This window comes from Mus pahari, chromosome 19 (genome assembly GCF_900095145.1).
Source record: "Mus pahari chromosome 19, PAHARI_EIJ_v1.1, whole genome shotgun sequence".
NCBI lineage: Eukaryota > Metazoa > Chordata > Mammalia > Rodentia > Muridae > Mus > Mus pahari.
In genome coordinates, this window is record NC_034608.1 from 42,750,109 (window position 1) to 42,775,539 (window position 25,431).

The 25,431-nt window shown below is 41.6% G+C and overlaps 1 protein-coding gene across 1 annotated transcript in view; it reads right to left on the minus strand.

Moving 5' to 3' along the window:
• Adam32 (ADAM metallopeptidase domain 32) overlaps window positions 1-25,431 on the minus strand; it is a 94,714-nt gene that overhangs the window by 26,362 nt on the left and 42,921 nt on the right. Inside the window, exons 13-17 of the mRNA XM_021219503.1 lie at window positions 13,772-13,876; window positions 12,321-12,519; window positions 6,338-6,446; window positions 3,373-3,562; window positions 1,676-1,759 (exon numbers count right to left, since the gene is read on the minus strand). Of these exons, the coding sequence (XP_021075162.1) occupies window positions 1,676-1,759; window positions 3,373-3,562; window positions 6,338-6,446; window positions 12,321-12,519; window positions 13,772-13,876 (687 nt within the window). The remainder of the gene's footprint in view (window positions 1-1,675; window positions 1,760-3,372; window positions 3,563-6,337; window positions 6,447-12,320; window positions 12,520-13,771; window positions 13,877-25,431) is intronic.

Genomic DNA, 25,431 nt, shown 5'->3' on the forward strand with positions numbered 1-25,431 from the left:
ATCCTTGGACTTCCATCCACAGCTAATACTAAACCATTGTTGGGATTTGGACTGCAGACTGTAAGTCATCAATAAATTCCTTTACTATATAGAGCATATCCGTAAGTTCTGTGACTCTAGAGAACCCTGACTAATACAATCCCCCAACGGACAGTTCACAGGGAGGTACCATGAACCTGGGCACAGGAATTTTCATTTGGTAACTTTAGGCTTCCTTCTTAGAAAAAGGTGATCCATCCATCCAAGAAAACAAGCAGCAGGAAATTTTGGCAAGGATGGAGAGTAGGGCATGAGCCCTTCTACATCATCGGTAAAGAATTTCCATGCTCTCCAGCTGTGTCAGATCTGGACACACACACCCCAGAGACAGCTTCCTGTAGAGATAACCACACACTCATTGACTGTAGTATATTCACAATAGGCAAATTAGGAAATTAACCTTCATGAGGACCCATGGATGAGTGGATAAAGAAATGCATCTATACGAATCTCATTCAGTCACAAAAAAAGGAATGAAATTACACCATTTGCACTAGAGGGCTACCAAGTTATATGAAACTAGCCAGAAAGGCTCAGAAGAATGAGTACTCACCAGGGCAGGAGAGTGAGTGCTAATACTCTGCTGTTTTCTCCCCTGTAGTCAGTGCCAGAGCCCAACCTATGAGATGGTGGCAGCCACACTCGGGGTGGGTCTTCCCACCTTGGCTAAAACTTTCTTCAAACACCCTCACAGATAATACCATTCCTGCGTTTCCCAGGAGCTGATAGATCTCATAGGGTTGATGATGAAGAGTAACCACCCCAAGCCCCCTTTGCATAGCACTGCAGTTGGCATTTGTTACTTTTCACCTTTCTGGCAACAGCCATTCTGATGGGGAGAGAGTTCATGCTATTGTTTCCATTTGTAGCTCCTTCCTAACTAATGCTATTGAGCTTATTCTTTTTTTCCCAATCATTTGTTGGCTACTTGTATTTCTTCTTTGAGAAGTGCATGTATCATGAAGACAGTGAAAGCTTCAGGGGCTGCTGGTAAATTATAGGAAAGTAAAGGATGGATAAGCCGAGCATAAGGTACCACATGATGCAGTAGTAGTGGGTGCTGTCCTACATCCTCAAAACCCACAGATGGAAGACAGTGAGAGGTTCTAAGATTCCAGTGTTAAACAACAGACTTTGGGTGGCAATAACCCGGTGAAGTTTATCATCAGTTACAATGTCTATAACACTGTGCTGTATGACACTGATCATTGTGGTGGGGGTGGGAGAGTGGGGGAGGATAAGTGTGGACTGGCTGGGACATGAGTGGGATTGGGGTGCATAATGTAAAATTTACAAAGAGTCATTGCAAAGTTGTTGTTTTTTTAAGATATGCTTTTCTGTAAACATAAAGATGTATTTTCAAGAGAGAGACAAAGCTGACAATTTTTTTTTTAATGAGCCCATAGACTCGCAGAACAGGAAACTGCCTATCTCCCATTGTAACAGAATTAAAAAAAAAAAAAAAGTCATGGGCAGTCAAACTTAATCAAAAATGTTTACCAACACTAATTATAGCTCAGCTTGACTTCCCATTTCAGCTCCTGGGTGTCAGTGGGGCTTCACACACTGTAGACAGCAAATGAGACCAGTAAGTTATCAGTGTTAAGCAAAGCTCCTGAGGCGATCTACCACTTACTCCATGCCCGTGGCACTTGGATGAACACGTTTTTGATTTATCCTTAAGAAATCTCGATTCTACGCACACGCCATTTAAGCAGATCTAAAGAAAACAGAAACAAGTTTCCAACTCAGGGGTCTCCAGCCACCTGAGCACTGTAAATCCGAGGTTTAATAACCAGACCATTTACTACTGTGAAGTCCTGCACCATTCCTCCACTGCTGATGGCATACTGTGACTTAGTTTAAAATGTTGTGTTGTTTTTTTTTTTTTAATTCTGTTAACATTCATTTTCTGACCAGTGTGATGTTTAGAAATACACCTGTTAATCATTGAGTATTTGGAGATTATCCAGGGACTTCTACTGAGTGGTAATGGTGGCTCACCAGTTGTAACAATATATGGCTGTGACATGAGTGCTGGTGAGCTAAAACTCGGGAAGAAACTTAAAAACCATGCAGCCATTGAAATTTTCCTATGAATCTAAACCTCCACTAAAATATAAGGGCTGGTACTTTAAATATGTTTCAGTGGCCTGGGAAATAGGTAGCTTTAATAAGATACAACACAACATGTTCCTGCACAGGCACAAATGTGGTCAGAAAATAGATGAGATTCTGAGATAAATGTATTTCCTTTCAATTTTCCTCATATTTGAGTTGGGATCGGGGATTCAAAGTAAAATGATCATTAATCAATACTAGCAGCCAAATTATACTTAGCTTAAACTATGTGCTGGGCATTGTTCTATTCATATTATGTAATCTCCTTTATTTTCACAATAGCCCTATTATATAATATTATTATCCCCAAAATTACTAATTCTCAAAAATCTCACATTGGTCAGGTAACTTATAAAATGCCACATAATAATTCTAAGCACCCTGATTTCAAGAGTGGTGTGCTCCGCTGAGCCACAAAGACTAAGTGAATTTCTTCTCAGAAGAAAGGTAAATGCCCCATGCTATAAAGGACTTATACTTTGTAGTGTACATAGAAGCACAGAATATTTCCAAAGGTTCTTATCCCTCTGCTCTAGCCCTCAAGGCTTAGCATGGATGCTTTCACTCATTATGAGGAAGTTCTAAAGGAATGAAACATTTCTATTGTTCTCTACTACTAGCTGAACATCAATTAAATGTATTCATTTCTCCCTCTAGGCATTTAGAATTACATGGTGCAAATCTAAATTTGACACTTGAAGGACCCTGGCCAGCTTGAGTGTAGAGTGTGGTGAATGTGGCTCTGGCAGGCCTGGTTCATCCCCCCTCTTCCCCCTCATCCCCCACCGCCGTTCCCCATTAGGTTACATTCCTAAAGCTAGCTGCCCTTCCCCACCCTCACCCAAGGTCTATTTCCCTTATTTGGCCATGAGGCTGACTACCAAAACCTCCTTTGACTCACCTAATAAACATGCCCAACTAAAATTAAACACCTCAGGGCTCCCCATTTTAGGTTTCTAAACCATTTTTCCTATGTGACACCTCTGTCTCCTCTCCACCCCATCTGGGACACATACCCCTCCTCCCTCTCTCTTATTCCCTTTCCCTCTTCCTTGTCCCTGCCCTCTGTTGTCTGGGGACAAATAACTCTCCTTTGTGTTCAGAACTTGGTCTTGGGGGTCTTGAGCCAATACGGATCCTAACAATACTTTAATAGGAAAATGCTGACCAAAATAATAAATGAAGCTAGATTTTTCTAAGACACTGACTTACCCTATCAAGATCACATGTAGCTCCATTAACAACCCTGAGTGGATCTTCTTTGACACTCGATCCGAAGTCCACAGTTATACACACTTTGTCTCGCACAAAAGCATAGATCACAGAAGCTGTACTGCTATTGGGTGGGTCGTAAGGAACTCGGCTAGGGTACGTACAAATCAATCTCCCACATATGAGATTCCTGAAGACATAAAAATGATTAGTGGGCATCAGCACCAGGTGGTTATTAGAAATGCTTTGTAATGATTCAGTATTCATGCCAATGTAAAGAGGATATCATGTATTAATATAAACATTTAAAATATAAAGTTTAAACCCACTGATGTAAAGAATTCATTGTGACTCACAGTCCCTTTGTTCATTCTGTGGATTTTATATTTACTATCGAATAATCTATGAGCAGCAGAGAATAATGAATAAATTTGTTAGATGTACCCTCAGGGACTTTACTACTTGATATTAAACATGATAAAATCCCCATTATAAATAAAATAAGTCCTTACAAAAATTTAAAATATGGTGGTATTCTAGGTTATCAGTTTCAGAAAGCTCCATAGATATTTACAGAGCCAAAACTTACAAGTTAGTTTTAACCAGAAAGCATAAACAATTCAAGGACACATCAAAGAAGTGGCATGTTTAAGAACCTACCAATGGCTGGTCCAAGCCAAGCTGCTCTGAGCATCCCAGGGGGACCTCCATTCTCCCATCTCTCCTCCACCTCCATCAGACTCCTGAACCACACAGGTAAACTTTCCTTCCCCAACCCATCTTCTCTGCTCTCTGAGCCTGCTAGGCCAAGCTACCTTCCTTGGACCTGAGGTTCCTGAACCATACTGAACTGCAGGTACAGAGCCATACATCCCAAGGATATCCATCACATGATTATCTCATTAGGTGCTGAAAAAGCCTTTGATAAAAATCCAACACCTCTGCATGTTAAAACTATTAGAGAAATTAGGGATACAGGACACATATGTAAACATAATCAAAGCAACTTACAGCAAGCCAAGAGCCAAGATCAAACTAAATGGAGTAAAACTTAAGAGCATTTCCACTAAAATCAGGGACAAGATAAGGCTGGAGTACAGGAGACAGGCTCACCACCAATGGTTCAGGCTCTAAGATCAATAGTTGATAAATGGGACCTCATGAGACTACAAAGCTTGTGTAAGGCAGAGAACACTGTCAAAAGGACAGATTGGCAGCCACAGATTGGGAAAGAACCTTCACCAACCCTAACCCTGACAGAGGGCCAACATCCGTAACTTACAAAGAAATGATAATATCCACAATATCCAGAACTTATAAAGAACTCAAGAATTTACACAACAACAACCCAATAACCCAATTTTAAAATGGGGTACAGAACTAAACAGAGAATTCTCAATAGAGAAATCTCGAATGGCCCAAAAGTACTTAAGTGTTCAAAGTCTTTAGTCAACAGGGAAATGCAAATCAGAACAACCATGAGGCTCCATCATCTACCTGTCAGAATGGCTAAGATCAAAACCTCAAGAGATAGCACACGCTGGTGAGGATGTGGAGCAAGGGGAACACTCTTCCATTGCTGGTAGGAGTGCAAACTTGTACAACCACTTTAGATATCAATTTGGTGGTTTCTCAGAAAACTGGGAATAGTTCTACCTGAAGACCTAGCTATACCACTCCTGAAGATATACTCAAAAGATGTTCCAACATCACACAAAGACATTCACTCAACTATGATCATACCACTTTATTGGTAACAGCCAGAAACGGGAAACAACCTAGATGTCCCTCAACTGAAGAATGGATAAAGAAAATACACAAAAATCTACACAATGAAATACTATTCAACTATTAAAATCTAAGACATCATGAATTTTGCAGGCAAATGGATGGAACTTGAGAATATCATCCTCAAGGGGCAAGTTGTCCTGAGAGGCTCCACCCAGCAGCTGACTCAGACAGATACAGACACCCACAGCCAAACACTGGATGGAGCTTGGAGATTCTTATGGAAGAATAGGAGGAAGGATTTCTGGCCCTGAAGGGGATAAAAACCCCAAAGGAAGACCAACAGAGTCAACTAACCTGGACCCATAAGGCTCTCAGGGTCTGAACCACCAACCAAAGAGCATACAAGGGCTAGATCTAGGCCTCCCCTCACGTATGTAGCAGATGTGCAGCTTGGCTTCATGTGGGTTGAATAACTGGAGCAGGGGCGATCACAAAAGTTGTTGCTTGTATGTGAGATAAGTTCTTCTAGCTGGGCTGCCTTGTCTGACTTCAGTGGGAGGAGGAAGTGCCTAGCCTCACAGAAACTTGAAGTGCCAAGGGTGGGGAGGATATCTGGGGTAGAGGACACCAGCTCAGAGGAGAAGGGGATGAGGATGGGAGAAGGATTGTGGGAGGGGGTGACTGGGAGGAGGCCAATGAGCGGGATCTAAGGTGAATAAGTAAAAACAAACTTTAAAACCTAGATACTGCATGACCACTCTCATATGGGCGCATGGGTGTGATGTAGATTATTATTTAACCCAGTGTCTAGTACATAATAGGATCTAAATAAATATTTTTACTAAACTCAGGGACAAATTATGAAAAAGCTCTCTCTGAAGATGTAGGAGAAAGTGAGCTTAACTTTATAAACTTGGAGTAATGTTTTTAGGTAAACAGTCGAAAGGATCATTTTTTAAGCTAGAAAAACCGTAGCTGTTGAGGAGAAGGCTCTGTGGGTATCTTACTAATTTTAGATTGGATTTAGGAGCTACACGACCACCTATAAATAAATGCCTTAAACTGTTCTCCCGCAGCACAATCGTGTCCAACTCTGGATCTTTGTTTGGGCTTCAGAGTCACTTCCATGCAGATGTGCTATTTTGAACAACTGGAATTCATGGCATATACTAAAGCTAAGAACTAAATAAAAGGGGATATAACATAGAAAGTATCACTGTTTTGTGTGACACACCTCCATCCACAGAACACATATCTGTTTTGGTTGTCTTTGCCACAGTTGCCAAACCTATCATTTTGGCCCTGGATTTCTTCATAGCAGGCAAATGGAGCATTCTTTGAACCTATCAAAATTAGAAACATATTTAGATTAGATTATATATTTGTGCTTCTCCATGTCCTCATACACCATGTTTCCTTACCTCTATTTCTTCTACTACTACCTAACTTAAAAGGTTTTCTAGTAAGTAGTAAGGACAGAGAAAGAACTTTCATGACTACGATGTAATGCAACTTTGCTACATTGTATTCATTTCTGTAACAAAAATTACAAGAGAAAGGAGAGTTATGGATGTGTGTGTAGAGCACAAGGCTTTGTTCAAGAAAATAACGAAAAGGGTACCATTGCTTAGATTGGAGGCAAGTTTTCCCAAAGGCTTATCACTGGAGGCTTAGTCCTGGGTACCACATGCAGTCATGGAAGAAGTATCTGCCCTATTCAAGGAATTAATCCACTGACAGATCTGTAACTTAGTGGTATTAATAGGAGGTGNTGGGGGGGGGGGGAGAAGCGCTAGGTTGCCAGTCATCAGAGGTGTGCTGGTTGGTGTTAATGTCAACACAACAATATAGAATCATATGGGATGGTGTCTCAATAAAGGATTCTCTAGATTAGGCTGGCTTATGCATTCCTGCAATTATGAACTGTATCCTGGAATCATAAATGTTCATAAACACTTCCTCCCCTGAGTTGCTTTAGTTAGGATATTTCATCACAGCAACTGGGAGTGAAACTAGTGGAGTGTGTCCTATACGCCCCTGCCATTAGTGTTTGAGACTCACTTCAGATCAAACTTCGTGTCCCATAGGGAGACTGAGACACAAAAAGGAAAGTGTTTTGGAAATGTGAAGTCATCTGCTAAATGTTCCCTTAAATCTAGGACATTTGCAGAAACTCCTAAGTAATAGAAGTCTCCTATCAAAAAACAAGATACTGTAGTTAGATAAGCACTGTACTACACTATCAAGTCCTATGGAATACAATCAGCTAATAGGTGCATTTTAGCACATTGTTATTCATAGCAGGTACTAGGCTAACAAAATATAGGGTGATTACTATAAACAATTGAGATAATACTTCAAAAATATCAGGTAGTGGTTCAGAGCTTGGCCTTGCCTCTCCTGGCAACTATTAGAGATAAAACCAAACACAGCAGAAGGTGGCTTGACATCAGGTGAGATAAAGAGGCCACAGAAATGTCTGCCTTCTTACCTGACATGGGACACATCTCAGCTTTGATTAACGGACATTTCAGCTTACTATAGCAAACCAAACCCTGTTCCCACACACACACCTACACTCTTTTATTTTATGCCATTAGTGAGTTAGATGATGAGGCCAAACTTAAAAATGGCCTTTGAGTCCATTTTTTCCCCTCCATCTCCTAAGTGGATGTCTTCTCAATAATGCTCTTGATCAGTACAATGTAAGTGTGGTCACAACTCATCTTCTCGACTGATTAACTTCCCAATGATTCCCATTCACACGATCAACTACTGAAATACAAACTACAATGATCCTTTTAAAACTAAAACTATATTTTTAGTCTCTTATTTAAATATTTCAACTGGTTGATCATCACACACAAACACACGCCCGTGTGCACCCACACACAAACACACACACACACACACACACACACGCACGCACACACACTACTACTACTCTTCTTATCCTGATACACTACGTTTTAAACCATACTCCCCTCCAGGCCTTACATCAGTGATCCTCAATCCATGGGTCCCAACCATGTGAAAACACATGTTTCTAATGGTCTTAGAAACTGAGACACCACTCTATAGCAAAATTGCAGTTATGAAGCAACGTCAAGAATATACTTATGGTTGGGGGTTCCTAAGAGCATCAGAGGGGCTGGAGAGATGGCTCAGCCATTAACAGCACTGATTACTCTCCCAGAGGTCCTGAGTTCAATGTCCAGAAACCACATGGTGGCTCACAACCAACTCTAATGGGGGACCCTGGTTGGGAGCTGTTCACACCCACACGCCACAAACTGCTACAACATCAACTGCACTGCTCACCCTGGATGCTACTTCCAAACCATCCTCAGTCCTCTGGAGTTTCATTTCCTCAGACAAGCGTGTCTGAGACTTGCACTTAGGGCAACTAGACTTTCTTCTGTCTCCCTGCCTCTGGCTTTGCACTACTTGATCACTTGTCCAATTCTTGCTAAAATAACTCACACCACTGTGCATTTTACAATTTTAGTCATTTCTATTTTCTATCCATAAAGTCTGCATTTGTCCGATGTGCCCCCTCCCTGGAATTCAAGCTCCGCAGGATTCAGAATCTTCCCCATCTTAGCACTGTTACTCTCACCGAATTCTTGTCTGTATTCTCAAAGTAGGGAGGTGGTTCCATTCAATCAGGCTACTAAATAAATATTTACATAATTACAATGGAGCAAACATAATCAACTAGCATCAAACACTGGTTGACTAGCATCCATGTCCAATCCTCTTTCATATAAATTTGGCAATCAAAATTAGGACTTCACACATGAACTAAATCTGTGCTATTTGAAACTAGAAAGGACTTTTCATTTTGCTTGTGGGCCTAGCTTTTAATGGCTGAGCCGTCTCTCTAGCCCCTAGAGATCTTTTTAGGAATAATACTTGAAATAAACTCTTTTGTGGTCTTTCCAAATACTTTTTTCCAATGCACGTTCAGTCTACTGAAACCCCTGTTACTTTCTCTCTTGTAGCCTGAATGAGGAGTTATTAATACAGCGGCATTCAAAGACCTTACAGAGGGAACCAAGTAAAAATTTCCACAGAGAGAGAGGGGTTTTTCTCCATAGCAATCAGAAAAAGGTGTTCATCTGTCAGAAAAAAAAGAAAAAAAAACATCTGTCTTATGAAAAGTGATAGATTAAATTCCCCTGTTCCTGCCATAGTGCAGCCCATCTTCCCATTCACTCTTGATTTATATGTTTTGGTCTTCTGGCACCAGCTGCACACAAATTTACAATATATCCTCTTGATGTGCTGACTTCTTTGTCATTATTTAATAAAACTGGCTTCCTCATCTTTTCATGTAATCTTTTCTGTGTATTTAAAAAGCTGAGACTGAGTCTTTGCACAGAGCAAACTCCTCTTCAGGATCCAGAGGACAGCCACACAGAGAGCTACAACTTCAGTTGCTGGCAAGTTGGCTAGTTCCATGTGACTGTGGTTCACATGCTTAAGATGTAGGTAAGTGCAATAGCTACAGAGCGAGCATCCATAGCTTAGAGCAGGGGCCAAGGAAGCGTCAGCCTTTACCTGAAGTGCTTGTCAAGTTTGAGAGAGATACAGGATGGAGTCTGAAGTACTAGCAGAGATGGAGAGATTGCAGAACTGGGGTCTGTAGTGTGGGTGTGGGAAAGAACATGTGGGTTCAGGGTCAGGGGCTCAGTTGGATCAGGAAGAGGCCACCCTTCTATTCTAGGAGCTATGTGGCAGGAGTTACTTCTTGGCACCATAGCATTGCCTTTTTCAGGAAGGTGGCTGTTGGTGGCTAAGCGTAACCACAATCCCAGACACCTGAAGACATCCGCAGCCACCAGGTGAGACCCTCCTACCCTAATTCCCTGCCTGCTGGCCTCTCTGAACAAACCCAGCAGCACTGAGCTCCACCATGCTCCCTCTGAAGTCCATTTTCCCAGGTCACAACTCTGCCTGAATCCCTGGAGACCTGCCGTTACCAGGGACAACCAGATGAGATAGCCAAGCCCCAAACCCCTGCCTGCTGGGTTCCCTAGCAAGCCAGACAGCATTGAGGTGTGTGCCCTGTCCCCTATGTGTTCCATCTTCTGGTCTACATGTCTAACCATAATCCCAGACACCTGCAGCCATCAGTGTCTACCGGGGTAAACCCCTATCCCAATTCCATGCCTTTTGCCTCTACCCCCCGGCAAACCCAGTAGAAACAAGCCCCACCATGACCCTCTGCACTCTATTTCCTGGGCCACAAATTTACCTGCATCCCTGAAGACTTGCTGCTGCCTAGGAAAAACAGAGGCCTGAAACCATCTGGGACCATGAGCTCTACCTGCATACTTGGAAGTCTGCCCCAACCCAGGACAACCAGCAGCCTGAAGTCATCAGGCCATACCAACACTGCCTGCATGAACAGAAGCCTGCTACCACCAGAGACAGCCAGCTCTGCCCGCTATCCCAGAGGCCTGCAGACAGAAGGGGCTACCAGCCCAAGTGAGGAGGCTTCAATCCCACATAGAAGGGGAAACAAAATAATCATGAGAGACAGAGGGAAGGGGAGACCCAGGTGGGAGAGGGAAGGAAAAGGAGAAAGGGAAGCCAGGATCAGGTATGGGAGGAGACAGGAGAGAAGCCAGAGGGCCAGGAGAATGAATGAGAATATGTGGCTGACAGGGACAGGGGCGTGGGGGGGGGGAGAACCTCTAGAAAGTCCCAGAGACCTGGGTTGTGAGAAGCTCACAGGACTCAGTGGGGGAGACCTTAGTTGAAACGCCCAACAGTGGGAAGATGGAACCTGAAGAGACCACCTCCAGTAGTTAGACAGTTATCCCTCTAGTGAAAGGATAGGGACGCCCCCCCCCCCCCAGAATTGTTCCTATCTAAAAGAAATGCAAGGACAAAAATGGAACAGAGACTGAAGGAATTGCCAGCCAGTGACTGGCCCAACTTAGGATCCATCCCATGGATGGGCACTGTCTTAGTCAGGGTTTCTATTCCTGGACAAAACATCATGACCAAGAAGCCATTTGGGGAGGAAAGGGTTTATTCGGCTTACACTTCCATACTACTCTTCATCACCAAGGAAGTCAGGACTGGAACTCAAGCAGGTCAGAAAGCAGGAGCTGATGCAGAGGCCATGGAGGGATGTTCTTTACTGGCTTGCTTCCTCTGGCTTCCTCAGCCTGCTCTCTTATAGAACCAAGACTACCAGCCCAGAGATGGCACCACCCACTAATTGAGAAAATGCCTTACAGCTGGATCTCGTAGAGGCATTTCCCCAACTGAAGCTCCTTTCTCTGTGATAACTCCAGCCTGTGTCAAGTTGACACAAAACTAGCCAGTACAGGCACCAAACCCTGACACTATTACTGCAGCTATGATGTCCTTGCAGACAGGAGCTTAGCATGGCTTCCCCTGAGAGGCAGCTGACTGAGACAAATGCAGATACTTATAGCCAACCTTTGGACTGAAGATGGGGACCCCTGTGGAAGAGTTAGGGAAAGGATTGAAGGAGCTGAAGGGGATTGCAACTCCATAGTAAGAACAACAGTGTCAACTAACCCAGACCCCTGGAAGTTCCCAGAGACTAAGCGACCAACCAAAGAGCATACACAGGCTGGTCCTAGGCCCCCAGCACATATGTAGCAGAGGACTGCCCTGTCTGGCCTCAGTGGAAAGGGATGCCCCTAATCCTGTAGAGACATGAGGCTCCAGGGAAGGGGGATGGGGGGAGTATTCCTTCTCAGAGGGGGTGGGGATGGGATGAGGAGCTCTGAGAGGGGGGACCACCAGGGGAGGCAAAAAAAAAAAAAAACCAAGGCATGTAATGGTTAAAATAAATAAATAGATAAATAGATAAATAGATAAATCTAAAGTACAGCAGTGTGACAATAGGAAAAAATATTCTCTTTTACATTTGAAAGTCTCTAAGAGCTTAGATCTTAAGGTTTTACTTAGTGCTAAGGGAGAAAACAGTACTATGGGTATTATAGATACTTTAATTAGCTTGATTATGTCAAATATCTAAGCATATATACACATATTAAACTATCAAGAAACACATATCCAAAGGCAATTTGAATTTGCCATTTTTAATCTTAGCAAAAATCCTCTTAAAAGTATGTAACTATTAAGTAAAAACTGAAATCTACCTAGTGATTGCTGTTGTTCTGGCAATGTGAAAAGAAATACTGATTTAGAGATAACAAAACTTTTACCTGCCCCATATCTTGACTCGCACTCCTTGTCCAGGTCGGGACAGTCCCCATTATAACAGATAGCCCCGTTGTCTCTGCAAACGTGCCCATCGTTTATAGTTACATCAGGTGGACAATTTCCTGAGCTCCCATTGCAGACTTCAGGAATGTCACAGAATAGATGCTTTTCTGGCCTACATCGATGTTTTTCTGGTAAAAACTAACAAAAAATAATTATATATAACAATATTGTGTTCACAAATATTTCAAAACATCACTAATCATTTGTTCTTTTGAGTCCTTAGTGATTTTTTTTAATCTCTTAGTATAAGTCACTATAATATTCATTTCAAAATAAATTGAATGTTTGTATGAAAACAAGAGATAAGACGTCATTGTATGAGGAACAGTATACAGAACGTGATGTGGGGTCATGAGCGGGCCTCAGTGGGGAGCATGCTTGTTGTAAAGTCTAAGGGCCTAAGTTCAAGTCCCCAGAACTCACATAACAACTGGGCAGGGCAGTGTACACCAATAATCCTAGTGTGGGGACCAGGAGGATCAGGCAAGAAGATTCCAAGGTTCATGCACCAGCTGATCTAGCTGAAATAGCAAGCTTCAAGCTGAGAAAGAGACACAGATCAAAGAAGGGAGCTAGAGAAGCAATAGGGGGGAACCATACCAGTGCCAACTTCGGGCTTCACATACATCCATATAGGCCAGGGCAGGCATGTACACTGGACACACACACACATGCACACACACACATATACACACACTGACATTTTGTGCTTTCAAGCAAGGACTATAGTTAGATTTCTGAATTACTCTTATAGAGTTAAGATATTTTAATTAGGTCAACTTAAAAAAAAATACATCAATACTTATACCATAGTTTGCAATTGTGGAATACTTACCAACTCTAAGACAAACTAAAACAATTACCTGAGAAACGTGTGGGGAATGAATGACTAATGACTACAGAAGCATTGAAAGCAGAAGTTTGAAATGGGAATCCTTCACACCTCAATATATGTGTGTGTGTGTGTGTGTGTGTGTGTGTGTGTGTGTGTGTGTATGATCCTTTGTTAGCTGGACCTGATGGTAGACTCCTGTAATCCCAGGTCATTGGGACACTACAGCAGGAAGATTGTAAATTAAAGGACAAGCAGGGATACAGATTGAGCTCAAGTACAGCTCAGGTCAAACAGAGAAAATTTGCCACACAGAAAAAAAAAGGGGTGGGGGGAAGCGGTGGGAGTCAGCTTCAAGTTCACAAAACCAGGGCTATTAGACAGAGACTGTGACATTGCAGCAATTTTCACAACATGGGAAATCGAATCCTCGATTTGTTATCATCTTTCTTTGCTTCAAACGTTAATTTTTTTCCCATAAAACTGTAGTCGTGAGTCAATCCATTCTGTGCATAACTTACTGGGTGTTTATGTAATATTACTAAACTTAAGTCTTACCTGACAAGCTCTGCAGCATGTTGATGAGGGAGATTTGCTGTCACAAGCACTTCCTGTCTTCAGAACACATCTTTTAGGTTCACAACAGCTATCAGGCCCACATTCCTGCAGAGGCAAACACACGACAGGAACCAAAAACTTGATAGAGCGGCCGAGTCAAGGAAAGTATTAGCAGCAGTTGCAGCATATACAGACAACAATATCCATTCATTCTCACAATGCTTTGCCAGGTGTTAATAGAGTGACTGATAGTCCACTTCTCTCCCAAACCAATTAGAAGCCGTAGAAAAATATCGGAAATAACTTTTTTCCTGAAGTTTGTATATAACAGGGAAAGAACCATAAATCACTAAAGAAGAAAAGTCAAAGAAATCAATCCAGAGCTTGGCAGGTGTTTTCCTGAGCAGACCATGATAATCTTGGTGATTAGCTAGGGTGGTTAGGGTTAGGGTTAGAGTTATGGTTAGGGTTAGAGTTAGAGCAACAAGCTGGTTGCCCCTAATCTACTGCCATCTGCAAATCTATAAAGCTAGTTCCAGACCCAGAGGATGCAAACCCACATTGTACATGAGCTACCCTTCCCAGTAGTCTTTCCTTTCCTACTCTACCACACCCCCCATCTCCTCTATTCCTCCCTTATACATGGCCATCTGTACACCCACAGGCCTAAGTCCAATTGGTTTGCCTTTGAACCTGCCTTGTTCGAAAGCTACCTTTGAATGAACGGTGAGACACTCCTTCCCTCTTTGATCATCCCCTCTTCCCATTTGTGATGGTTTGAATATGGCTGGCCCAGGGAGTAGCACTATTAGGAGGTGTGGCCTTGTTGGAGTAGGTATGGCTTTGTTGGAGGAAGTGTGTCATTGTGGGTATGGTCTTTAAGACCCGCATCATAGCTCCCCAGCAGTCAGTCTTCTCCTGTTTGCCTCTGGATCAAGATGTAGAACTCCCAGCAATTCCTACATCATATCTGCCTTGTTGCTGCCATGTTCCTGCCTTGATGATAATGGACTGAACCTATGAACCTGTAAGCCAGCCCCAATTCAATGTTGTCCTTAGAAGAGTTGCCTTGGTCATGGTGTCTGTTCACAGCAGTAAAACCCTAACTAAGACACTTGGTTTCTTGGCATACACAGGCCTCTTTCCAGACCCTTCGTTTCAGAGCAAATTTTGCCTGGTCCAGTTGAACAGCTTCTCTACTAGCTTGATCTGGTCTAGCTCAGGTCATGCAGGCCTAGACTAGACCAATCTAAGGGAAGACTGACTATCATATCAGACAAACAGCCAAAGAAAGAAGTTCACATGCCCAGGTCAAAGAACCAAAACAACAACAGAAATTACCAAGACAGCGTGTCTCCCAACACACCAACTAGTCCTTAGAAGTGATATCTATAAGAACTACCTAGATAAACCCCAGGGTGCGGAAATTAAAAGAGCATTCATATGCTTTATAAAATAATTCAAGGAATATAAAGTAGGCATAAACAATCACTTCAGTGAACTCCAAGAGGATAACAAAAAAAAAAAAAACCTTTGAGTGAAGAAAATAAAAATACATAGCTGAATGAAATTAAGGCAATTCAGAATTTGAATACTGAATTCAATGTAAAGAGATAGAAACACTAAAAAGAACATATGCTAAAAAAATGAATTGAAATTTATATTATCCCAATTAGAAAACTCAAGAAACAGTCTCACAAGTAGAATGAATCAAGCAGAATACAGAAAGACTATCAGAACTCAAAGTAGAAGATCTAGACAAAATAATGACTACAAAAAGGTTAGACAAGCACAGGAAGGGAGCATGCAGTAACTGTGGGACCATATGAAAAGATCAAACTGTCCAAATATAGGCTTGGGAGAGAGAAGAATCCCTGGTTAGTGGAATGGACCAGATCATTAACAAAATCATAGGAGGAAAAAAATGCCCCTGACTAAGGAAAGATATGCCCATATAGATATAAGAAGCACATAGAACCTCAACTAGTTAAGACCAGAAACACAGACATATACACACCACAGCATATCATAATTAAAACAATAATATCTAGAACAAAGTAAACATATTGAAAGCTGTAAGAGAAAAGAAAACACAAGTCACATATAATGGAAAAAAACATCATATGTTTCTCAATGAAAGCTGAAAGCCAGGAGAGTTTGGAGAAATGCATTACAAGTTCTAAAAGACCATGACTGACAACCTAAGCTACTGTACCCAAAGAAAGCACCTTTAACCCAAGAGCTAAATGAAGTCAACCATAGGTCAAGAGGTGGAGCACGTAACCAGCTGACAGAGAGTAAACATAAACAAACAGAATGGAGGGACTTTGAGTTGCAGGGCATTTAAGGCAGCCTAGGGAAGGAGAAAAAGTTTTGTTTCCCCCCCCTCCCTCTCCCCCAGGACATCAGTGGAGGAGGAAGGTCAGCTGCTTGCTTTCTCTGACTCTCTGAGCTAGCAGGCTTTCACCACAGCATCTGACTCCTGAGTTTTCATTTGGAAAATTTAACATTTGGAATTTAGTTTTTTAAAACAACAGAAAGACAAAAACCATGGGATCATCTCATTGGATGAAGAAAGTCCTTTGACAAAATCCAATGTCCCTTCACGCATGATAAAAGACCTGGGATAAAACTGGAATAAAAGACATTTTTAACAGCATGTGGTCAGATGGGACGGCTGCCTGTAGAACGCAAATAGATCCATACTTATCACCTTGCACAAAACTCAACTCCAAATGGATCAAAGACCCCGACATAGGGCCAGATAGACTGAATCTGTCAGAAGAAAAAAACAAGGAATAGTCTTGAAATCATTGGTAAGGGAAAAGTCTTTCTGAGTAGGACTGATAGAATGGGTGAGAAGAACAACAGTTAATAAATAGGACCTCATGATACTGAAAAGCTTCTGTATGGGGAAGAACACCATCATTTGGACAAAGTGCAAGATAACAGAATGAGAAAAAATTAACAACTACACACCCAATATAAGGCTAATATCTAAAATATATAAAGAACTCCAAAAAATCCTAGACACTAAGAAAACACATAACCCAATTTAATTCGAAAAGGCTTTCAAAAGAAATAAAGAAATGTTCAACATATTTAGTCATTAGGAAAATGCAAATCAAAGCCCCTTTGTGATTTCATCTTACACCAATCAGAATGGCCAAGATCAATAAAACAGATGACAGCCCATGATGGCAAGGATATGGGGTGAGGGGGACACTCATCCAATGATGGTGGGGGGTGCTAACTTGAACAGCCACTATAGAAATCAGTATGGCAGTTCCTCAGGAAGCTGGGACTATATTTACTTCAAGATCCAGCAATACTACTCTTGGGCACATACCCAAAGGGCTCTACAACAAACTACCGAGACATTTGTTCAGTGATGTTCATTGATGCTCTATTCCTAGTAACTAGAAAATATAAACAGTCTATATAACCATCAACAGATGACTATATCAGGAAATGTGGTATATTTACACAGTGGAATGTTACTGTTTAAAAAAAAAAAACATGAAATACTCAGGTAAATGGCTAGAACTAGAAAAAGATCCTGAGTGACATAACCCAGCTCAAAATGACTAATATAGTATGCCTTCTCTCATGTGCAGATGTTAGTTTTTAAGCCTTTGATAAGCATGGTACCATCTAAATAACCACAGAGTAAGGAACAATGCAGGGGGGAAAGATCTCGCCAGTAAAGTGAAATAGAATATACAGTTACCGAGAAACAGATAGAATGGAACAGAAGGATTCACTGGAGAGGGGGCTGCAAGAGTGACGAAAGGGATGTAATATAGGGAAGAGTCAGCTAACACTAGGGTCCATTTAGTGGGTCATATAGGGACCTACTACAATAGAAGCTTCTTAAAATATATACATACATTTAAATTTTTAAATGGCATCATCAAATAATGGAGAAGACAAAGCTCCAACTAAGCATCTCTTGTTACCAAATGAAACCTCCAGTCCCAGGAATGGGTTACATCTCATCAAATTATTGATCCAGGGAGCACCATGAAAGCCAACAACCTCCAGCTGTTGCCACAGCTATTGGTTGTTCTCCACAAACTTGATGGCAAGACCCTATTGCTGAAGAGAACACTTAAGAAATTGTCATGGTACCTACCGAGAGCCTTCATCCCTCCTGACTGGTGTTCATGGTACTGGAACTACTGGAACGTACTGTGCACACTAACCAGAGGCGAGAAAGATCAACACTCCCCCTGCTACAAAATGCTGTGATCAACAATGGTGACCAGCCTGCATGGCCACTGCACATGGGTACAATAGTGGCACAGATGTTTCGGAAGTAACCACCCATCGACTGGATTTAAGACCCACTACATGAGATGGAACCCATGCCTGAGGCTGATCACATAGTCAATAATTTGAGACTAGATAGACCTTGGATCTGGTGACAAACTCCATCAAATCCCTCTCCCCATTTCTCAAGGAGAGATGCCAAAGAGTGGGTGGGAAGATGCCAAAGAGTGGGTGGGAAGATGCCAAAGAGTGGGTGGGAAGATGCCAAGGAGTGGGTGGGAAGATGCCAAAGAGTGGGTGGGAAGATTCTAAGAGCCAGAGGCGAGAAGACCAAAGAAACCACGTCTTCCTACTGACCCACGCATGAACTCACAAAGGATTATGGCAGCATGCACAGGGCCAAACCAAGCAGGGTCTCTGAACTGAAAGTGGGAATCGACCCCAAGCTCCCATCCCCAACCAGGAAACTATCGGCAATTTAACAACAACTTGCAGAGGAAAAAATTAGTTTCCTCCAGGGAGACTCACTGTGTATACAAACCACACTAGAGGGCAGGATCCACGATCGGCATTAAATGGTGAGCAGAAAATGAACTCAGGAGTGTTTCTGGAGATATTATTGACTCGCATTGCTTTCTCTGGATCTTTATTTTTTTTTAATCTTTTTGCTTGTGTTTTTATTTCTGAGCTTATTACGATTTTTATTTCTGAGCTTTAATGAGCGTCTGTGTGTGTTTCTCGTGTTCTTTTTAGTTTCTTTTTGTTTATTTGTTCGTTCATTTTGTTTTAACCTTGTTTGTCTATTAATTTACCTGTTTTAGGCATTAGGATTTAGGATTTAGGAGATGAGAGAGAGGAAATGTGAACAGAATGTATTGTGTGAAAATAACTTTACTTTCAATCGCAAATAAAATAAAAATTAACACTCAAAAAAATCAGTAGCCTTCTTATATACAAATGGCAAACAAACTTGGGAATATTTAACCAAGCAAATGAAGGACTTACATAATAAAAAAAAACTTTAAGACATTGAAGAAAGAAATTTTAAAAGATACCAGAAGAAAGACAACTCTTGTTTATATAGGATTGATGTTGCTTAAATGGCCATCAAAAGCAATCTATAGATTTAATGCAATCCCTAATAATTCTTCACAGAAATTGAAAAAAAATCCCAAACTTCACACACACACAGACACATAAACACACACACACATACAAAGAATGAAAAAAAAAAACCAAGATAACTAAACAGCCCTGAGTAACAAAAGAACTGCTGAAGATATCATCTCAGATTTCAGGTTGTATTACACACACAGTGAATAAAAGCAACTTGATATTGGTATTAAAAACAGACTTGGTAGCCGGGAGTGGTGGCGCACGCCTTTAATCCCAGCACTTGGGAGGCAGAGGCAGGCAGATTTCTGAGTTCGAGGCCAGCCTGGTCTACAGAGTGAGTTCCAGGACAGCCAGGGCTACACAGAGAAACCCTGTCTCAAAAAAACAAAAAAAAAGAAACAAACAAAAAAAAAACACAGACTTGTTGATTAGTGGAATCTACTGAAGACCTAGACATATTCAAAACATCTATAGACATACAAGCCTTGAGAAAGAAGTAAAAACTACACACTGGAAAACAGACACCATCTTCTGCAAATGGTGGTGATCAAACAAGATAGCTGCATTTAGAAGAATAATTCATATCATTCATAGGAAAAAAACTCAACTTCATATGGATTAGTGACATCAACATAAGAGCAGACACCCTGAATATGAGAGAAGAGAAAATGAGGAATAGATTTGAACTCATTGTCACAGAAAAGGATTTTCTCAACAGAACACTGATAGCACAGGCATTATGACCAATGGTTAATAAATGGGATCTCATGAAGCCCAATGATTCTGCACATCAGATACAAGATCCACATATCCCATTCTTGGGCATATACCCAAAGGATCCCACATCCTACTAAAGAGATACTTGCTGATCCATGTTCATTGATGCTCTATGCACAATAGCCAGAAACTGGAAACAGCCTAGATGATCATCTAAGGAGTGGGCATGAAAATGTGGCACATTTACACAATAACATATTATTCAGCTGTTAACACAGAATTCTGTGGTTTGCAGGTAAACAGTTGAGGGCTAGAAACAGTCGTCCCAAGTGAGGTGGTCTAGACCCAAAAGGCAAATATTTCCTATGTTCTCTTATATGAGGATGTTAGCCTTTAATATTTAGATATGTGTGCTTCAACTTGAATAGCCAGTGAGGTTAGGTACCTCTTAAGGGACCAGGGTATAAGGCTGGATTTCCCCAGGAAGGGGAAACAGAATAGTGCTATGGAGCGATAAAGGGGAAACTAGAACAGGGAGGACTAAATAGGGAGGAGTGGGATCTAAGAGTAAAGGAGCAAATATGAGGAAGAACAAATAATAAGGGGCTTTTGAGAAAACTATATGGAAGCCTATTACTGTAGAAGCTTCTCTATGTGTGTATATGTGTGTGTGTTGTATATGTATATGTATATATGAAAGGAATTTAAATGGAATCACCACAAAATGGGGGAGCCAATGCCTCAACTAGGCATCTTATGCCACTAAGTAAACCCACCATTACTATGGATGAGTTACATTTTATTGAATCATTGGCCAAAGTGGTCCCATAGAGCTCCCCCCCCCCCAATATCTCAGGCTACTCCAAGGCCTCGCTCTCCACAGTCTAATGGTAAAGCCCTACTGCTGAAGGCAACACTTAACTTATGCCACTGAACATAGATAGACCGAGCTTGTGCTCAGCTACAAGCTTCATCCCTGAGACAAGCTTTCGCAGTGCTGGGAGGTACTCTGCAAGCTGTTGTGGGACGAAGGCCATCATCAATTTATTCCATCAGCTACAAACCTGGTGACCTGCCTGCCAGATACGCGATAATGGCACAAATGGTATGAGAGTAACCACCCACTTTTTAAATTAGATTTATGGTCCACTCTATGAGATGGAGCCCAGACAACTGAGATGGAGTAGGTCATGGACCCCGGGGGAACATCTACTGTGATAATCCTGCTTTAAGATGTTTATCAATAAAGTGACTTCTCATGACATTTTTATACCCATAGATCAGTGCGTCACTCAGCACTCATCAGTGGCTGGTGAATAACAGACCCACGGCTGGACAATGTGCAGAGAATAAGAGACTTTGGCGTATCCCTCCCTGAAAGGGATTTTTATATCAAACCCTCTTCTCAAGGCACGGGGAGCTACACAGAAGAGAAGGCAGACAGACCGTAGACTCTGAGGTGGTAGATGACTCAACAAAGACAGACACAGCAAAGTGGATATGCATATGGACTCAGAGAGACTGTGTCAGCATGCACGAGACCTTCACAAGCTCATCAGACAAAATCCCAGCTTTGAGGAGAAGCAAACACCACGTCTCACCCTTACTAAGAAGCTATTTGCAGCTGATATGTCCTGGGAAGGGAAAACCAGTTTCCTCTTACTGGATACTGGGTATATCAAACACACCCCATGGATATATCAAACACACCCCATGACAAGCTCCATGCCCAGGAGCCATCACCCTATGGACTCTACGGATTTGTGTGCTTTTCATTTTCTTTCGGTACTTTTTGTCTTGGTTGGTTGGTTGGTTTGGTTTTTTTCCCCTTTTTGTGTTGTGAGAGAACACAAAATCGAGTGAGTAGGGAGAGAGTAGGGAGGATCTGAAATGTGAAGAGGATAGAATACAATGAAAATTTGTGTTTAAAAAAAAATTAACCAGATGGGCTGGAGAGATGGCTCAGCAGTTAAGAGCACCGGCTACTCTTTGGAAGGTCATGAGTTCAATTCCCAACAACCACAGGGTGGCTCACAACCATCTGTAATTGGATCTGATGCCCACTTCTGGTGTGTCTGAACACAGTGATGATATATATATATGTGTGTGTGTGTGTGTATATATATATATATATATATATATATATATAAATAAATATAAATATATACAAATAAATAATTTTTTTAAATTAACCAGAAAGAGCACAGATAAATGGCTTAATGATGCAATTTAAACTTTGAAGAGAAAAAAAAAAAAGCACAAAGCCAGTAGATGATAAGGAATAATAAAAATCAGAGCAGAAGTTAATGAAGCAAAAGCAAAGAAAACAACACAAGGGAGGGATGACTCTAATCCACCTTCTTGATAAACAAGATTGACAGATGCTTTGCCCAATTAGACGAAAGAAACGAGGATCCAAATTAGCATTATAAGAAATGAACAGGGAAACACTACAAAGGAATTCAGAAATGCTGTAAGAAAGACTTTAAAAGCTGTACTCTGAAGCTGGAAAACCTAAAGGTAGTGAATTAATTTCCACATTCATCCAAACCAAGTTATCCCAAGAGATTATAACTAATGAAGAAACTAACACTTATAAAAGGCCTCCCAAGTTTAAAAGAAAAAAAGCTGAGCTGCAGATAAAGCCGCAGCAGAATCCAACCAGAATTTCGAAGATCTACAATCAATATTTCTTAAATTATTTAAAAAAAAAATGTAGAAACCTAAGGAGCTCCTCCAAGCTCATTCCAGGATTAGTTTACTATCAAGGGCAGGTAAGGAAAGAGACACGCACCAAACAGAAACGAAATCAATCAAAAGACAGATCAATGTCCCTGGTGAACATAGATTTAAAAGTACTAGGCAGCCTGCAAGTGGCACTTACCAAGGTCATCCACTACGATCAGAAATTCAGGGATGGCTCAACATATGTAAGTCACTAAGTATAATCAGTCACATAAATGGGCTCAGTAAATGGAGAAACAGACTTTGATAAAAGTGAATCCAACCTCTTTTCATGATAGAAGTCCTAGAGAATGTAGGACTGGGGGGGGGGGCCCTCCTGGGGGGGACCCTCCCTCAACATAAAGGTCCCATATAACAAACCCACAGCCAACATCCTAAATGGAGAAAAGCTTGAAGCGGCCCCATTGAAGTCAGGAATGAGACAAGGCTGTCCACTCTCCCCAGTCCCTTTCAAGTGGAAGTGGAAGGAAGGATACAATATCAACTTAAAAACTCAGTAGCCTTTCTGTACACCAACAGCAAACCTCCTCACAGACACACTCCCATTTAAAATCGCCTCCAAGACTTACAGTAAAAGACTTTTGAATAAACTTAACCAAGCAATCAAAAGACCTCTAAAGTGAAAACTTTCAAATCTCTGAAGAAAGGTATTTCTTCAGAGAATGACTCTCCTATGTTCATTTATCTATATAATTAATATTATAAACATGACCATCTTCCAGAAGCAACTAGATTCAATGGGATCCCAATCAAAATACCCCCAACATTCAACATCGCTCCATTAAAAAAAATTGAAATGTAAATAAATAAAATATCCAATTTTTTAAAAATCAACCAAAAATTAAATATAGAGTAAACACAAAATTGAGTACATTTTTAGTGTGTTTAACTTTTTGGCATGTATCCAGTCACTGTATGGTTCCTATGCTACTGAAGGGTGTTCTCACAGAAGCACATATTGTCCAGTTAGCATATTCTCCTCCGTAGCCTTCCTCCCCTCCTCCACCCCTCCCTTTCTTCACTCTCCCTCTCCCCTATTAGTCCCCTTTATCTCCCAGATTAACTTTTTCTTTTATGTAATATAATGCATACATGGTTGCGCACTTATATAGAATCTAAGAACCGCATAGGAGCAAAAATGTGTTATATTTGTCTTTCTGAGACTAGCTTAATTCACCTAATATGATAATCTCCATTTTCTGCAAATGATACAACTCCATTTACTGCCTTTTTTGTGTGCAAGTGACAGATACCTGTAAAAGAACTCACAAAAGCAACCCTATACACACAACCCTACAAAGAAATACACAGGAATAAATCTAAGCAAGAACTTGAGTACAGCACCAAAAGGTGGAGGGGCTGGGGGAAATCTCACTTTCAAGCACTGAAGAATTGACACCAGTAAAATGCTCACACCGACCAGACTGATAGAACGCATCAACAACATCCCAACCAAATTAACAATGACATTCTTTAGAGAAATGGGGGTGGGGCGGCTAAAATATCTGTAGCGTCCCAGAAGACCAAAATTCCTCAATAAAAAGAATGAAACAGGAAGGCTCCACCCTTCCTAATTACTAAATATACTAACAAGTTATAACACCAAATGCATGGCACTCACAAAGAGAGCAATGGGAGCACTGCACAAAACAGAGAGGGCAGGGACATGCTCCTGTGTCACAGAGAGGGCAGGGACATGCTCCTCTGTCACAGAGAGGGCAGGGACATGCTCATCTGTCACAGAGAGGGCAGAGACACTCTCCTGTGTCACAGTCAGTTATTTTGTAGGTGGGAGAAAGTATGCAGTGGGGTCTCTATACAAAATAAAGATGAAAATCACCATGGCATGCCACAGTGTGGCAAAATCTCAGAAATGCTACACAGGGAAAAAAAGGGGGGGGGAGCAAGAGAGGAAGGAAGGGAGGGAGGGAGAGAAGGAGGGAAAGAGATGTAAAGGAAGCAGATGCTACACCAACCAGCTCAGCTGAGGTGAACTGGTCTGATGGGGCCCCATATCTCAGGCTTACTGGAGAGGAACACAAACAGGGAAACCCAAGAAAGGCAAGAGAAGACTCAAGCATGATCATCATATTTTGTATTTGACACTTGCCAAGCTCACGATCCCCTCTGTGTGACTGGTCCCTTTCATTGTGTGATTTTAAAACTGATTTAAGAAGAGGTCCATAAGAGTGAAGGAGGAGGACTTACTTGTTCTGCAAAACAGTAGCAATCTCTGTTATGGGATATGTAAACCAGCAGTTTGTGCCTATGTATATGAAAAGCCCTGCTGTGGTGGTTAAGGAGCTCTGTGCTATCACCATAGAAACTGCACTGCTGGGAAGCACTGTACTCTGGACTGTCGGCATTCACATACAAAAGATCAAAATTACAGTATAGGACAGGTCCCCTCACCAGACTACTGATGACATGGGAAAGATACGTCCTAAAAGCTATGTACTGGGCTGATGACAGATTGAACTCAAACATACAGCTATGAAATTGGCAAAGTATAAAGACTCAGAGGCACTTGTGTGTTTCACTTAAATGGTACCCTCAGGCCTTGGTACCAATCCATCTGGTTTGCAGCACATTCTGAAGTTTTCCAAACCCCTCAGATGGTAAAACCTAAATAATATTTTAGGGAGCACAGTGGGGAGCATCGTGTACACCAGTGCTCTTAAAGTTTGCATTGTTCCTAGCAGTGCTCTGCGCAGTGCTCAGTGTAATTTAGAAATGTAGCATTTCTAAATGAGGAGGAGGGGGGAGGATGGGGAAAGAGGAGGAGGAGGGAAGGAAGGGGGAGGAGGGAG